This window comes from Ranitomeya variabilis, chromosome 1 (assembly GCF_051348905.1).
Source record: "Ranitomeya variabilis isolate aRanVar5 chromosome 1, aRanVar5.hap1, whole genome shotgun sequence".
Taxonomy (NCBI): domain Eukaryota; kingdom Metazoa; phylum Chordata; class Amphibia; order Anura; family Dendrobatidae; genus Ranitomeya; species Ranitomeya variabilis.
The window spans coordinates 516,106,187-516,123,222 of NC_135232.1; the positions used below are offsets into that span (position 1 = coordinate 516,106,187).

A 17,036-nucleotide genomic window follows, 5' to 3' on the forward strand; every position below is an offset into this window, starting at 1 on the left:
TGTTTCATCCAATTGCTTCTAGTCTTTCCTTGTGCAAATGAGAATAAAGATGATCCTTCTACAATGTGACAGCCCTTGAGATATTTGTAGACAGCTATTAAGTCTCCTCTCAGTCTTTTTTTTGCAAGCTAAACATTCCCAAATCCTGCTTCTCTCTCCCGACTGCCCTGTAGGGGGGCATATGGGGTAATAAGGGGTTAATGCCACCTTTGTATTGTAAGGTGACATTAAGCCTGGCTTAGTAATGGAGAGGTGTCAATAAGACACCTATCCATTACTAATCCTAAAGTTTGTAAAGGTTTAAATAAACACACACATGCAGAATAAAGTATTTTAATGAAATGAAAGAACACACAGTTTTGACATCTTTATTCTTCTGCCAATCCAAAGATGCCCTCCATCTCCTGTAATAAATTTAATATAAAAAAACAACAATATACCGACACTTGTCCAGCGTACAGTCAGTCCCATGACGTAATCCATATCTGGGAGATGTAGTTTACAACTGGGAGCGGTGCTAATGCGACCAACAAGCTGTAAACCACTGAGGAATGAATGAGAAGCTGCCGGTGTCAGCATCAGTGATGTCAGCGCAGCCTCCCAGCCTGACCTGTGAACTGAGAAATGAACTGTCTCTTTCCCATGCTCAAGAGTAGGGTTGAGCGAAACTGATCAGACAAATTCAAAAATCGCCGACTTTCGGCAAAGTTGGGTTTCATGAAACCCAACCAGAACTAGTGGGGGATCGGCCATGAGGTTGGCGATCTTCGCGCCAAAGTCGCGTTTCGTATGACGCGTTCAGCGCCATTTCTCAGCCAATGAAGAAGGACGCAGAGTATGGGCAGCGTGATGACATAGGTCTCGGTCCCCACCATCTTAGAGAAGGGCATGACAGTGATTGGCTTGCTTTCTGCGGCATCACAGGGGCTATAAAGGGGTGTGCACGCCGACCGCCACCTTACTTCTGCCGATCTCAGCATAGGGAGAGGTTGCTGCAGCTTCGTCAGAAGAAGGGATATAGTTAGGGAGGGAAGATTAACCCCCAAACCGCTTGTGCTGTAGCGATTTCCACTGTCCAACCCCACCTTTTTTTGCAGGGACAGTGGAGGCTATTTTTTTGTGCATCAGCTCTGTAGCTTATTAGGCTGCCTTATAAGGCTCCCTGATAGCTGCATTGCTGTATGCACGCTGCTGTGCAAACCAACTGCTTTTTTAAAAGCAAAAATCCTGTTGATCCTTTCTGCAGTTATCTTGTTTATTTGTCCACACTTTTGTGTGCAGCAGTCCTTTTTGTTGCTGCCATACTTGTCCTGAGATCATTGTAGGGAGATTGAAATTGTACTACAGTCCTTAGATTTTTTCAGATATCTAACAGCCACTTTCTGCCACTTACATTGTGTTGTGTTACACACTGGGCCTGAGTTGCGATGCAGTCTCCCCCCCAAAAAAGGGTGTTTCAAATTGTCACAAAGTGGATATATGTCAGTTCTGTTAGTTTGTCGTATATCAGCCAGCCACGTTCTGCCACTTACATTGTGTTGTGTTATACACTGGGCCTGAGTTGCGGTGCAGTTTCCCCCCAAAAAAGGGTGTTTCAAATTGTCACAAAGTGGATATACGTCAGTTCTGCTGGTTTGTCGTATATCAGCCAGCCACGTTCTGCCACTTACATTGTGTTGTGTTATACACTGCGCCTGAATTTTGGTTCAGTCTCCCCAAAATAAAAAGGGAGATTTAAATTCTCAATAAGTTTATATACACCTTCTACCTTGTTTTACAGTACCATATAACGGTTGTTATTTTGGTAACATTTTCCCAAAAATGAGGAGGTCTGGTGGAAGAGGCCGTGGGCGATCGTTGCCAGATGGTACTGATTGTGGCGGTGGTGGTGGAGCATCTGGTGGTAGTGGGAAAAGCAAAATAGCACCTAAGGCTGGAGGTGTTGAGCCAGCGTCATCGTCTGGCTACCCAAGGCCTCGAAGGCTCCCTTTTCTTGGAGTAGGAAAACAGCTTTTAAAGCCGGAGCAGCAGGAAAAGTTTTGGCTTTCCTTGCTGACTCAGCCTCTAGTTCTTTCGCCTCCTCTTCAGAAAGTTCAAAATATAAAAGCAGCGAGTCGTCAGTGGATGCTCCCGGTCAGTAACAAGACATTTCCTTGTGTCCTTCACCCAAACCAAAAGTGAAGGATGCATCAAGCGACACCACAGGTTACTCCATGGAGCTCTTTACACATACTGTGCCTGGGTTAGAAAGGGAAAGGGAAATTGTTAACTGCCCATTACAAGATGAATCGAACATGGAGTGCACTGATGCACAGCCACAGCTAGATTATTATGCTGTTCCATTGACTCAGATCACTACATTGCCCTCGCAGTGTACTGAGCCAGAATCTGACCCTGATGAGACTATGGTGCCCCATCCCGAATGCTATAGCACCTTACATGGTGACACTGAGGAAGGTGCACATGACATTGAAGAGGAGGTGATAGATGACCCAGTTGTTGACCCAGATTGGCAGCCATTGGGGGAAGAGGGTGCCGCTGCCAGTAGCTCAGAAGCGGAGGAGGATGATCCGCAGCAGCCATTTACATCGCAACAGCTGTCATTTGGCAGGCCCGTATAAGGCCAAAAACGTGTGTAAAAAACAAAAACAGTTTTAGGACAGCGTGGCCATCCGGTGAAAGTAGCACAGCGTGAATTGCCTGAAAAGGTATTCGATAGTAGGAAGAGTGCAGTGTGGCAATTTTTTAACCAAGATCCGAATGATCAGTCAAAAGTTATCTGTACGAAATGCTCAAAGACGTTTAGCAGAGGGAAGAATCTTCAAAATTTAAATACAACGTGCATGCGTAGACATTTAGCCAGCATGTACTTGCAAGCCTGGACTAACTACCAAACGTCCCGTACCATTGGTGCACCTGCTCAGAATGAAGGTAGTCAGCAACGCTACATTGCTTCCCTCACTGTAAGCCCAACGGTTAGGACACCAGCAGCAAATGTGGAGGTATCGTCGCAAGGCCAAAGCAGTCAGGGAATCACAAGGTTATTGGTAGGAAACACTGTATGTAGGCCAACATCAAGAATACCATCACCAACCCTCTCTCAATCCACCATGTCCACCACCACCACCACCGCTAGTTCCACCATATGCAGCATTCCAGTCTAGCTCACCCTACAAGAGACTCTCGTTAGGAAAAGAAAGTACTCATCCTCCCATCCGCGTACACAGGGTTTGAACTCCCACATTGCTATACGAATCTCATTAGAGATGATGCCCTACCGGTTGTTTGAAAGCGAAGCTTTCAAAGACCTGATGGCCTTTGAAGCCATCCCAGCCCTCCACCAGCATGTCAAAGACCGCATTGTCCATGCACTGAGGCAATCAGTCAGTGGAAAGGTGCACCTCACAACAGATGCATGGACCAGTAGGCATGGCCAGGGACGTTACGTGTCCATCACGGCGCACTGGGTTAATGTGGTGGATGCAGGGTCCACTGGGGACAGCCATAGTGGGACAGTTCTGCCTAGCCCACAGTCTAGGAAACAGTTGGCTGTAGGCGTTCGCCACCCCTCCTCCTCCTCCTCCTCCTCCAGAAGTGAAAGCTCATCCACAGAGCGCAGTCGCACGACCACTCCATCCGCAGCTGCCAGTGTTGCACACGAGGTGTCCCATTATCGAACAGCTAGTGGTAAGCATCAGCAGGCTGTGTTACAAATGAAGTGTTTGGGCGACAACAGACACACCGCAGAAGTACTGGCCGAGTACTTGCAGCAAGAAACTCAGTCATGGCTGGGCAGTGTACATCTTGAGGCAGGCAAGGTAGTCAGTGATAACGGAAGGAATTTTATGGCTGCCATAGCAATTTCAGAACTGAAACACATACCTTGCCTGGCTCACACATTGAACCTGGTGGTGCAGTGCTTTCCTGAAAAATTATTTGGGGTTACAGCCCTGCTCCTGAAGTTGCGAAGACTTTACTCGCACATCCGCCGGTCGCCCGTACACTCCAGCCGTATGCTGAACCATCAGCGATTGCTGAATCTTCCCAAGCACTGCCTAATAATCGATGTTGCAACAAGGTAGAACTCCACACTGCACATGCTTCAGAGGCTGTGCGAACAGAGGCGTGCTGTAATTTATTTGTGGGAGGAAACACATACATGGGCAGGCAATTGGAGGGCAGACATGTAGTTGTTTATTTATGGGAGGAGGATGCTTCTCAGGGGGCAATAGAAACTGGTGGCGTTGCAAGGTCAGGTACAGGGTTTTTGCGGGACACAAGTGATGTTGATTTGCAAGAAAGTGCTCCTCAACCCAGCACAAGCAGTGAATTGACACCTGGAACATTGGCCCACATGGCTGAGTATGCTTTGCGTATCCTAAAAAGGGACCCCGCGCATTATCAAAATGATGACCGATGACGATTACTGGTTGGCCTGCCTCCTGGATCCACGATATAAAGGAAAATTACAAAATATCATGCCACATGAGAACCTTGAGTAAATATTGGCTACCAAACAAGCAACTCTTGTAGACAGTTTGGTTCAGGCATTCCCAGCACACAGCGGCTGTGATGGTTCTCACACGAGCCGTAGTGGGCAACATGGCAGAGGTGTTAGAGGTGCACAAATCCGAAGTGGCGTTGGACAGAAGGGTTTTATGACCAGGTTGTGGAGTGATTTTGCAACGATCGCTGACACGACAGGTACTCCTGCATCGATTCAAAGTGACAGGAGACAGCATTTTTCCAGTATGGTTACGAACTACTTTTCCGCCTTTATCGAAGTTCTCCCTCACAGGTCATTCCTAGTGTTGAGAATTCCGATACTGCAAATATCGGGTATCGGCCGAATTCCGATACCGAGTTCCGATGTTTTTGCGATATCGGAAATCGGAATCGGAAGTGTGCTGCGTATGGTTCCCAGCGTCTGGTGGAGAGGAGACTCTCCTTCAGGCCCTGGGATCCATATTCATGTAAAAAATAAATAATAAAAATAAAAAATATTGATATACTCACCCCTCCGGCGGCCCCTGCTCTTAGCGGTGCCTCCGTTCCTAAGAATGCAGGGAGTGAAGGACCTTCGATGACGTCGCGACTTGTGATGGGTCGCGTGAGCGGTCACATGAGCGGTCACGCGACCAATCACAAGCCACGACGTCATCGAACGTCCTTAACTCTGCATTCTTAGGAACGGAGGCACCGCTAAGAGCAGGGGCCGCTGGAGGGGTGAGTATATCAATATTTTTTATTTTTATTATTTATTTTATACATGAATATGGATCCCAGGGCCTGAAGGAGAGTTTCCTCTCCTTCAGACCCTGGGAACCATTCTGATATTTTGTGTCCCATTGATATGCATTTGTATCGGGTATCGGTATCGGCGATATCCGATATTTTTTGGATATCGGCCGATCCAATCCGATACCGATACCTTTGCATATCGGAAGGTATCGCTCAACACTAGTCATTCCCCTTTGATTACTATTTACTAGGCATCCAAAATAGACACCTGGCCTGAATTGGAGAATATGCATTACAGGAGCTCGCATGCCCTGCTGCTAGTGTGCTACCAGAAAGAGTATTCAGTGCTGCTGGTTCAATACTGACCGAAAAAAGGACACATCTCGCTACCCAAAATGTTGATGATCTAACCTTCATTAAAATGAACCAATCATGGATTTCAAATTATTTGGCCCCACCTTCCCCTGCTGACATGTAGCTTGCCTGAAAAGTGTCTTGCTTTTGGCCTCCGCTTACTGACTTCTCCAATTCCTCCATTTGCAGCTGCTGAATGTCCACCATAGGCCATTTTTATACCTCCCTAAATGGGCTGACTCCCCCCACAGGGCCGTGGTCACCACCTGGCGCAAGCACCCGTGCGAGTGCCGTTTGCCTGGACAGGTGGGTGTGCCCACTCTTGGGCGACGGCACTGGCACAGGGTCCCTCATAGTACAATGAAGTGTCTCTGACGGTGGTGGTGCACAACCAACGTCAGACACACCGTCGTAATATGAGGGGCCCTGTGCAAATACCGCCACCCACGAGAGAGTGTTCCCCCCCCCAGCTCGAACAGCGCGCTACCACTTGCAATACTTACCTCTCCCTGCTCCACCACTGTGTAGTCTGTTTTGTTAAATCCTTCAATGGCACTGCCAATACAAATTTGTTGAAATGATAGATGATAGTTAAAATATACAGGGGCCCTGGCCTCCATTTAGACCAGTTAATACTTTGCACCTACTACCACTGTCTGCTACTCTGCAGAGGAGCCCACCCCTGTATCTAGCTATGCCACCTGTTTATTTATGAAAAAAAATTTGGCAGGCATTTAGCTTACTTACTTATTTGGGCCTACTCACTGTGTCAGCCTCTCCTTACAGTTGTCCTCCGCTGAACAAAGCAATGCCGCCAGTTTAGTCCTGTTACCATTTTTAAACTGCATTTAGCCTACTTACTTATTTGGGCCTACTCACTGTGTCAGCTTCTCATTACAGTTGTCCTCCACTGAACAAAGCAATGCCGCCTGGTTAGTCCTGTTACCATTTTTAAACTGCATTTAGCGTACTTACTTATTTGGGCCTACTCAATGTGTCAGCCTCTCATTACAGTTGTCCTCCGCTGAACAAAACAATGCCGCCAGTTTAGTCCTGTTACCAAATTTGAACTGCATTTAGCCTACTTACTTATTTGGGCCTACTCAATGTGTCAGCCTCTCATTACAGTTGTTCTCCGCTGAACAAAACAATGCCGCCTGGTTAGTCCTGTTACCAATTTTGAACTGCATTTAGCCCACTTTATTATTTGGGTCTATATCTGTGTTTCCTCCTCATCCTGCCCATTGCCCAGCCACTGCTAGATGAGTCTGCTGGTACATTGACCCAGACAACTACATTCCCCTTGCACTCTACACAGCCAGAATCTGACCCTGCTGAAAGTCAGGTTCCCCTTCCCACATGCTATACCACCTTACACGGGGACAAAGAGGAAGGTGCAGATGAAAGTGCAGGTTCCTTCATCAGGTGGGGGGGCATACTCATTGGCGACGTCACTGGCACAGGGCCCCTCATAGTACGCAAAAGTGTCTCTGCCAGTGGGAGGCGCACCCGCCGTCAAACACACCGCCGTACTATGAGGGGCCCTGTGCCAGTGCCAATGCCAACGAGTGGGCCCCCACTGCTTGCTCAGGATCACAGCACTTGCAAAGTTGAAATACTTACCTCTCCCTGCTCCACTGCCGTGACATATTCCGCGTTTCCTGGGCCCACGAAAAACTTGAGCCAGCCCTACACCCCCACAACTTTAGCCAAATGACCCCCAGTTTTCAATGCCTAACTATTATTATAGAGTAAATTAAGATTGACAAGCTTCAGTAATAAGAATTGATGTTTTTGGCATTAAAATGGGCACTGTAGGTGTTTTCCTGTCCTCCACTCACTGCCGACTTTGATTCCCCATTGACTTGCATTGGGTTTCGTGTTTCAGTCAGCCCCCGACTTTACGCAATAATCGGCCGATTTCACTCTACCCAACTTTTGACAAAGTCGGGTTTCGCAAAACCCGACTCGATCCGAAAAAAGTAAAAGTCGCTCAACTCTACTCAAGAGTTCACATTGGGTCAGGCTGGGAGGCTGCGCTGACGTTGCTGACGCTGATGCCAACAGCTTCTCATTCATTCCTCAGTGGTTTACAGCCAGGTCAGTAGCATTAGTACCTCTCTTGGTTGTAAACTGTATACCCCCAGATATGGATTATGTCGTGGGACTGACTGTACGCCGAACAGGTATGGGTATATTGTTTTTTTATTTTTTATTTATTACAGGAGATCAAGGGCATCATTTGGATTGGCAGAAGAATAAAGATGGCAAAACTGTGTGGTCTTTCATTTCATTAAAATATTTTATACTGCATGTGTGTGTGTGTGTGTGTGTGTGTTTATTTAACCCTTTACAAACTTTAGGATTAGTAATGGATAGGTGTCTTATTGACACCTCCCCATTACTAAGCCAGACTTAATGTCACCTTACAATACAAAGGTGACATTAACCCCTTATTACCCCATATGCCACCACTACAGGGCAATGGGAAGAGAGAGGCTAAGTGCTGAAATTGGCACCTCATACAGATGCACCCTTTCTGGGGTGGCTGGGGGCATATTTCTTTAGCCAGGGGGGGCCAATAACCATGGTCCCATTCTAGGCTATTAATATCTGCCCTCAGTCACTGGTTTTCCCTCTCTGTTGCAGAAAATTGCGCAGGAGCCCATGCCAGTTTTTTCAATGAATATATTATTTTAGTAAATACATACAGGTCCCAAATATTACACACACATAGTACTAACAGTATTAGACACTGACATCTATAAATCTAACTGTTCTGCAATTGTTTACTGTATGCAAACCATGTCTCCTATCCTGTCGGCTTCAGCAATTATTTCACAGAAGCCAGCAAATGAATTATCGGCTAATTATCTGCTATCTCTCTATGAAATATAAAGATATATATGTGTGTCAATTACATACAGTACAGACCAAAAGTTTGGACACACCTTCTCATTTAAAGATTTTTCTGTATTTTCATGACTATGAAAATTGTACATTCACACTGAAGGCATCAAAACTATGAATTAACACATGTGGAATTACATAATTAACAAAAAAGTGTGAAACAACTGAAATTATGTCTTATATTCTAGGTTCTTCAAAATAGCCACCTTTTGCTTTGATGACTTCTTTGCACACTCTTGGCATTCTCTTGATGAGCTTCAAGAGGTAGTCACCGGGAATGGTCTTCCAACAATCTTGAAGGAGTTCCCAGAGATGCTTAGCACTTGTTGGCCCTTTTGCCTTCACTCTGTGGTCCAGCTCACCCCAAACCATCTCGATTGGGTTCAGATCTGGTGACTGTGGAGGCCAGGTCATCTGGCGTAGCACCCATCACTCTCCTTCTTGGTCAAATAGCCCTTACACAGCCTGGAGGTGTGTTTGGGGTCATTGTCCTGTTGAAAAATAAATGATGGTCCAACTAAACACAAATCGGATGGAATAGCATGCCGCTGCACGATGCTGTGGCAGCCATGCTGGTTCAGTAAATCCCCAACAGTGTCACCAGCAAAGCACCCCCACACCATCACACCACCTCCTCCATGCTTCACGGTGGGAACCAGGCATGTAGAGTCCATCCGTTCACCTTTTCTGCATCGCACAAAGACACGGTGGTTGGAACTAAAGATCTCAAATTTGGACTCATCAAACCAAAGCACAGATTTCCACTGGTCTAATGTCCATTCCTTGTGTTCTTTAGCCCAAACAAGTCTCTTCTGCTTGTTGCCTGTCCTTAGCAGTGGTTTCCTAGCAGCTATTTTACCGTGAAGGCCTGCTGCACAAAGTTTCCTCTTAACAGTTGTTGTAGAAATGTGTCTGCTGCTAGAACTCTGTGTGGTATTGACCTGGTCTCTAATCTGAGCTGCTGTTAACCTGCGATTTCTGAGGTTGGTGACTCAGATAAACTTATCCTCAGAAGCAGAGCTGACTCTTGGTTTTCCTTTCCTGGGGCGGTCCTCATGTGAGCCAGTTTCTTTGTAGCGCTTGATGGTTTTTGCCAATTCACTTGGGGACACTTTCAAAGTTTGCCCAATTTTTCGGACTGACTGACCTTCATTTCTTAAAGTTATGGCCACTTGTTTTTCTTTACTTAGCTGCTTTTTTCTTGCCATAAAACAAATTCTAACAGTCTATTCAGTAGGACTATCAGCTGTGTATCCACCAGATTTCTGCACAACACAGTAACTGATGGTCCCAACCCCATTTATAAGGCAAGAAATCCCTCTTGGTAAACCTGACAGGGCACACCTGTGAAGTGAAAACCATTCCCGCTGACTACCTCTTGAAGCCCATCAAGAGAATGCCAAGAGTGTGCAAAGCAGTCATCAAAGCAAAAGGTGGCTACTTTGAAGAAATTAGAATATAAGACATAATTTCAGTTGTTTCACACTTTTTTGTTAAGTATATAATTCCACATGTGTTAATTCATAGTTTTGATGCCTTCAGTGTGAATGTACAATTTTCATAGTCATGAAAACACAGAAAAATATTTAAATGACAAGGTGTGTCCAAACTTTTGGTCTGTACTGATATATATATATATATATATATATATATATATATATATATATGTATATTCACCTATACTATGTCTATATTTCTATTCTATATATTCTGTATTCTATTGCAAGCTATTAGTGTGATTTTACTGTACACCGCACTGAATTGCCGGGTTTTTAAAGGACATTGGTGTGTATTTCTCGCATGTCACACCGATGGTCCGTGTGGTGTGCGAGTTTTTCTTGCACACATAGACATGCATTGGTGAGTCTCGTCCGATATATGGTGCAAATCGCAGCATGCTGCAATTTCACTCGCACGTATAATACGGCCAAGAAAAAAAACGGATGATGGGAGCTGCCCCATAAATTAACAGTGGTCCGAGTGCTATGCAATGTTTTCTTGCATAGCACTCATCCGTATTCCTCTCTATTGTGACTCCGGTCTTAGGGGCAGGAACGCAACAGTCCTTAATTACCACCCTTACACAAGCACCATATACAAGTCCTATAATATCTGAATAGCTTTAGCAGAGTGACAGCCAAGTTGCCCATTCATACATTTTTATTCCTCTACTACATCTATTTTGCAAACATCCATACTCCTAAATTCTAGATATTTAGATAAGCGCAAAAAAGTTACATTTTGGACATTAATTATTGAATAAACTATTGGAGATTGTACTAGTAGCTTTAAAGGGAACCTGTCACCCCCAAAATGGCTGGTGAGGTAAGCTCGCCGGCATCAGGGGCTTATCTACAGCATTCTGTAATGCTGTAGATAAGCCCCCGATGTTACCTGAAAGAGGAGAAAAAGACGTTAGATTATACTCACCCAGGGGCGGTCCCGGTGCGGTCAGGTCGGATGGGTGTCTCTGGTCCGCTCCGGCGCCTCCCATCTTCATTCCATGATGTCCTCTTCGGGTCTTTACGCCGCCGCTCCGGCGCAGGCGTACTTTGCCCTGTTGAGGGCAGAGCAAAGTACTGCAGTGCGCAGGCGCCGGAAAGGTCAGAGAAGCCCGGCGCCTGCGCACTGCAGTACTTTGCTCTGCCCTGAACAGGGCAGACAAAGTAAGCCTGCGCCGGAGCCGCGGCATAAAGACCCGAAGAGGACGTCATGGAATGAAGATGGGAGGCGCCAGAGCGGACCGGAGACACCCATTTGACCAGACCGCACCGGGACCGCCCCTGGGTGAGTATAATCTAACGTCTTTTTCTCCTCTTTCAGGTAACATCGGGGGCTTATCTACAGCATTACAGAATGCTGTAGATAAACCCCTGATGCCGGTGAGCTTACCTCACCAGCCATTTTGGGGGTGACAGGTTCTCTTTAACATTTTCTACTCACTTCCCTTTTTCTTAAAAGAATAGTATCTGAAAGAAACACAACAGGCCTCAATAAATTGCTAAACCTAGAATTGCATAAAAACAATTCAAACTTGGTACAAACATCACATCTGCTCACGATGTCAATGTATTCTGGACAAAGGATATCCATCTAATTAATAAATATAATTGCAAATATATAGATTTAGATTTGTTTTCAACATTTGTTTCAAGAAAACTTCAAACATGTTATCTGATTTATAAGACAGTTCTAATAAAAAAATAATAATAAAAATACCTGCTTATTTGCTTTAGCAAACTCCAAACCAATTCCTTCAACTCTTTTCCCTATATAACCAAGAGGACAGGGATCACAATGGAATCCAGGAGATGTGTTTACACAACGAACACGCGTAAAACAAGGATTTGCAGTGCACTAGAAAGACACAATAATATATTACCAATTTCAAAGAAATCACTTCTCACAATTGAATATTAGCAACCTCTTTACACCAGTAATACAAATAAAGTGTGATCACAACTTTTAGGGGTTTCAAACTTCATTGTAACATTAAACCCCATCTGAGCAGAAAATATTTCATATACTCAAATTGTCTAATAAAAACAGTACAGCTTTGGGTTTTCTAGGACAGTTTAAAAAAATAAAAGCTGAAGACTAGACATGGGCGAACTTGAACAGTAAAGTTTGGGGTCTGTACCGAACACCTATTGGGCACTAACCTCAAAAATGGACTTCTCCAGGTTCTGATCGGCGGTAAGATTATTACTACCGGGTAGGGGGCTGCAGCTCCCATGCTGTCAGATGAAACCGTAAGCCAGCAGGTGTGACTGGCAGTAAAAAGTTTACCTTTGGTCACAGGCATTGGCAGCCAGAATAAAGCCCTTTTTTAATAAAAATACACCCCTTTTCACTTTTTTTAAATTAAAAAATAAAGTTATTCTCACACAAGTTTTACTGTCTCATTCCAAAATCCATGCCAGCGATAAGTGGTTTTCAACCTGTATGGTGCCATGATGTGAATGACCAGGGTGAGTGGAGGCTCAATGACTGGCAATGACATCATCAAGATTACCGCAGGTCACTGAGGCTGTGTTCCTAGGTCACTTTGCTTTGAGCCGGGCTGCTGAACTGTGGTGACCTCAGTGAGTTTACTACTAGTGGATCGCCCCCAGTAGGGCAGTGGGGTACTCGGAGCCGGGTCCTTCGGTTCTCAGCGGGGATGTCACGGTGGCTGACCCGGTCCGTGGCCCTAGGGACGTCCGTATTAAAAAGGAAAGGTCTTTAAAGGGGAAGTGTTCGTGACGCCAGCTGTGGTATTCAGTCAGGGTGACCGACGCTGTTTAGGGGTCCGCTGGGGTGGTGTTATGGCAGCTTGATGGTATACCTTCCCACAGGTGAAGTGTATCCCCAGGGCTTCCCAGAATGTAGATGGTGGATGGTGTGAGGCGCAGTGAATAACGAGGACACAAGGTTGCAGTCTCTTTACCTTTACTGAAGGCTTCAGTGTCCTCAGTCCAGGGCACCGGATCACAGGGTAGGCAGAGTCCGGCCGGTCTGAAGGCAAATCCAGAGTCCCCTTATCCAGGTGGAATTCAATAGCCTTCCTATGCGCACAGTAACACAGTAGGTCCCTACTTGCATAAGCTCCAATAAGATCCTCACTGTTATTACTCCTCTCACTGTTCCCCGTGGTCGGATAGAACAAAACACGTATGACTGGTGGCCTGAGGCTTTTTATAGGGACCCTAGAGACGCCCCGGCCCCCACAAGTTGCCACCATGTCTCCTGTGTATAAAGGTTGGGCAGCCAACGTAGAATCAACTGTCCTGCCAGTCTCTGAAGTAAAGCATAGAGATCCTTACTCCCTCGGTATTCTGGCCACCGGTAATCCTGCGCTTCAGAAGGAGGCAGCCTCTCACAGGACAGAACTCCTTCTGGTTTCCTCTCCTTTTGCTATGACTTCGTTTCTCACTCACTGCAATACACTTCTCTTCTATATCCCTTTCTTTGGATGCTGCCGCACGTGGGGCAGGCGCAGCACCGTGGACCCTCGTCCTCCTCAGACCTCAGTCTGGATCTGACTGGAAATCATTCCAGCCAGCTCAGCCTAGAGACCTTTCTCTCTCAGTCTACAGCCAGGAACTCTCCAACTTTCCCTCCAACTACCAGTTTTACCTAACTGTGAGGAGTGGCCTAGTAGATAGAACCTTTGCTCCCCCTGGTGGCTGGAGTGTGAAGTGTGTTGTGTGTGGTTGTGATACCTGGACAGAGGATCTCCTTTATTGCCTTCAGATGTAATATCGCTCCCCCTGGTGGAAGAACAACATTACTGCAACAACCAGGACTCTGGGGCGCTGCACTAGCACCATGAGAAAAAGTCTCAAGGTGCAGCATTAAGCTCAGTGAGTTCACCGCAGTTCACCGTGATCTCACTGATTTTACTGCAGTTCATTGGCCCAGCTCACAGCAAAGTAAGGTGGGAACGCAGTATCAGTGACCTACGGTAACCTTGATGATATCACCGCTAGTCACTGACGCTGCCCTAAGCAGCTCATTTTCCCATGGTTTTCAGCCTGGCGGTTGCATCTTGGCACCTTCCAGATTGAAAACCACTTATCGCAGACATGGATTACGACATAGGATAATATGTCTGTATGGTGTTGGATATGGTTGTTTTTTATTTTATTTTTTTTACAGGAGACCAGTGCTTTAATAGAATGGGCATTAGGTGAGTATTATTGTTTATTATTTTCATTTTTTTACGGAAGACGAGGGCTTCAATGGAATGGGTTTAAGGTGAGTATAGCTTTGTTTGTTTTTAATTTTAAATAAAAAAGTAAAGCAGTGTGTGTTTATTTACAATCTGACTATGGGGTTAGTAATGGATAGGTGTCTTATAGGTCTTTTTTAAATAATTAATAAAATGACGTGGAGACCCCCCTATTATTAATAAACAGCCATGATAAAGGTGATAGCAGAGGGTTGCAGCTGTCAGTTTTGCCATTTTGGTTATCAAAAATACAGGGGAACCACAGCGTTTTTTTCTTATTATTTATTTATAGTGCAGGCGCTGGCTGATGAATACTCCCATCAGGCGCTGACTGATTAACACTCCTATCAGCTTCCACCTTCTCTCACTGTTATCATCAGCCGGCGCCTGTGACAGGAGGTAAACTTTTTAACTCCAGGCACAGCTGCTAGCTTGGGAGCTGCAGACCTCTGACCAGCAGTAATGATGTTACTGCCGATCAGAGCCAGTGTTTTGTCACGCTATCATACAGATGACAGCATGACAAACAATGGATGTTTGGGCCCCTCATTCATCTGAATAGTGCCGGGTTCGGGTACTTTGATAACCACGTGTTCGCCCATCACTTCTAAAGACTTATTAGTTAGCCAACGAGACAAGATCAGCTACAGTTCATAGTTTTGGGAAATGAGGCCCAATTATTTGCCTCATTGCAAAAATCCTTAATTTTAGAAATATAGCAAGTTAAAAGGAACCTAAATTGTTAAGAACTGATCATCTAATTGATGTTATATTACATATTTGAGAATTCTCACTGTATATATTGTGACAAAGTCACTGGTAAAGTGCTAGAGGGAAGATATGTTTCACTGTGCCTAATGGCGTCAGTGATATAAAACCCAGAGTTTTTCCTCCAGCACATTAAGTGTTGTGAAGGGTTAAGTCATTTGCATAATGGGCTGGCTTTTATGTAGACATCCATAGAGTGGGTGAGAGGATGTCCACCTTATCTCCACCCCAGGGTATGGTCTGGGGCTTAAGTAGCTTGACTCCAGATGAATCTGGTATCCAGAGTCAGGAGAGGAACATTCCAGAGAAGTGGTTTATGTTTTTATTTATGCCTGCATCGTGGGTCTAGCTAACCCTGTGCGGGCTGTGCCTAGTGCTACCGTTTTGCCCAGAGGGCCATGTTTATTCTGAACTTAAACTTGGTTTATGCCGCAGCTAATAAACCAAGTGCATCCTTAAAGACACAGTGTTCCCATGTCCACCTCAGTGTGCAGCCGAGTGAGACAAAGTACATATATACTGTATATACAGTATATATATTCACATATACCCACACCCATTTAAAGTTGATCTGCCACCAGATTTCAGCATACATCAATAACTAGATCTATTAGATGTGCTTGTTGAACTTACAGTACTTTAAAAGTCTATGCCAGTCAGGCTGCATTATTCTGGTATTAACAAGTGAAAAAGCATAGTCTTGAACTGGGCTGTAGGAGATCTAGGCAGTATCAGAGAGAAAGGACATTGACAGTCAGGCTAGTTGGTCAGATAATTAACTTAAGCTTTCAAAAAGCTTTAAGCAGCTATTTTGACAAGAATTACATGAAGTACACCACCCTCATTGGGTGTACCAGTTCTGCATAATATTATAAATAGTTTGTGTTGTGAAATCTGGTGACCGCTCCACTAACCTTTATGGCTGACATACACTACTTGTTGGCCTAAGCACAGGTAGAACAAAGACATATTTGGTGGATATTGTGGCTATGTATAATGGAGGAATTGTCGCCTTTTATCGCTATACAAGTAATCAAGCCTGTGTATCTTAAGTCTAACTGAAACCAATTTACAAACCAGGGGTACATCCAAGACTCTGGACAGACAGGATCCATTCTATTATCTTGATTTTTAGGGAATAATTTCTCTGACTAGCTCTTAGTTAAAGAAGCGAACATGTCAATGAATTGGGCAATATTGCATTGGAATACAGGTAATATGAAAATACTTTACCTCATTAATGTCAGTACAGACAGTTCCATTTCCAGTATAGCCAGGTGGACATGAACCACACTTAAATCCAGATGGAGTTTCAGTACAAGTGACTCCTGAGAAGCAGGGATTAGGAAGACATTTTTTGGGATAAGCTATAGTAACAACTTGACTTTTACTGGGAATTGCATGTATACCTATGAAGAATCAAATAACAAGTAGTTAATTGTAAATACACACCTTAAAATAAAATTAAAAAAATAATACTTTATTACATTTTATTAACAGTAATTAGCCATGATGTGCTGTTTTTCTATACCTCTGCAAGAATAGAAAAGTCTTAAAATTCTTAAAAGTTAATTGCACTTTCAAACTCTAAAACCTTTCATTTTTTCACACCATATTCATACGTGTCAGAAAAAGTATTTCAGTAGCTTTAAAGATCTATCACCCCAGTCATAAACTCACTCTCCGGCGTTTTCACCGTTTTTCAGCACCGCTCCGTGGCGCCTTCTTGTGAGGGCATCTTCTGACTGGCTGGAAGTTAGAAGCTAATGTAAGTAGAGATGAGAGAACCTTTCAAGGTTTGAATTGGCTCGACAAACATACACGAACCCCATTAAATTTAATGGGAGAGCAAACAACACCTCATGGGGTGACAAAAAGCTTCCCAAACAGCTAAAATTAGGGGCAGAGAGCATGAAAAATGGCCTTTTTGACATACAGTACATATTTGCAAATGGCACAGCTGCAGTCAGCCCTGCATGAGGTATCAGGGTCTGGGCCAGCATTTACTGCTTGGAATTGAAGTTTTAATGAGGATGTAGTGGTGAAGGGA

General features: G+C 44.7%; 1 protein-coding gene across 1 annotated transcript in view; it reads right to left on the reverse strand.

The window, feature by feature from the left end:
• Positions 1-17,036, reverse strand: part of LOC143766163 (cartilage oligomeric matrix protein-like) — an 883,353-nt gene that overhangs the window by 604,698 nt on the left and 261,619 nt on the right. Inside the window, exons 4-5 of the mRNA XM_077253630.1 lie at positions 16,220-16,395; positions 11,725-11,862 (exon numbers count right to left, since the gene is read on the reverse strand). Of these exons, the coding sequence (XP_077109745.1) occupies positions 11,725-11,862; positions 16,220-16,395 (314 nt within the window). The remainder of the gene's footprint in view (positions 1-11,724; positions 11,863-16,219; positions 16,396-17,036) is intronic.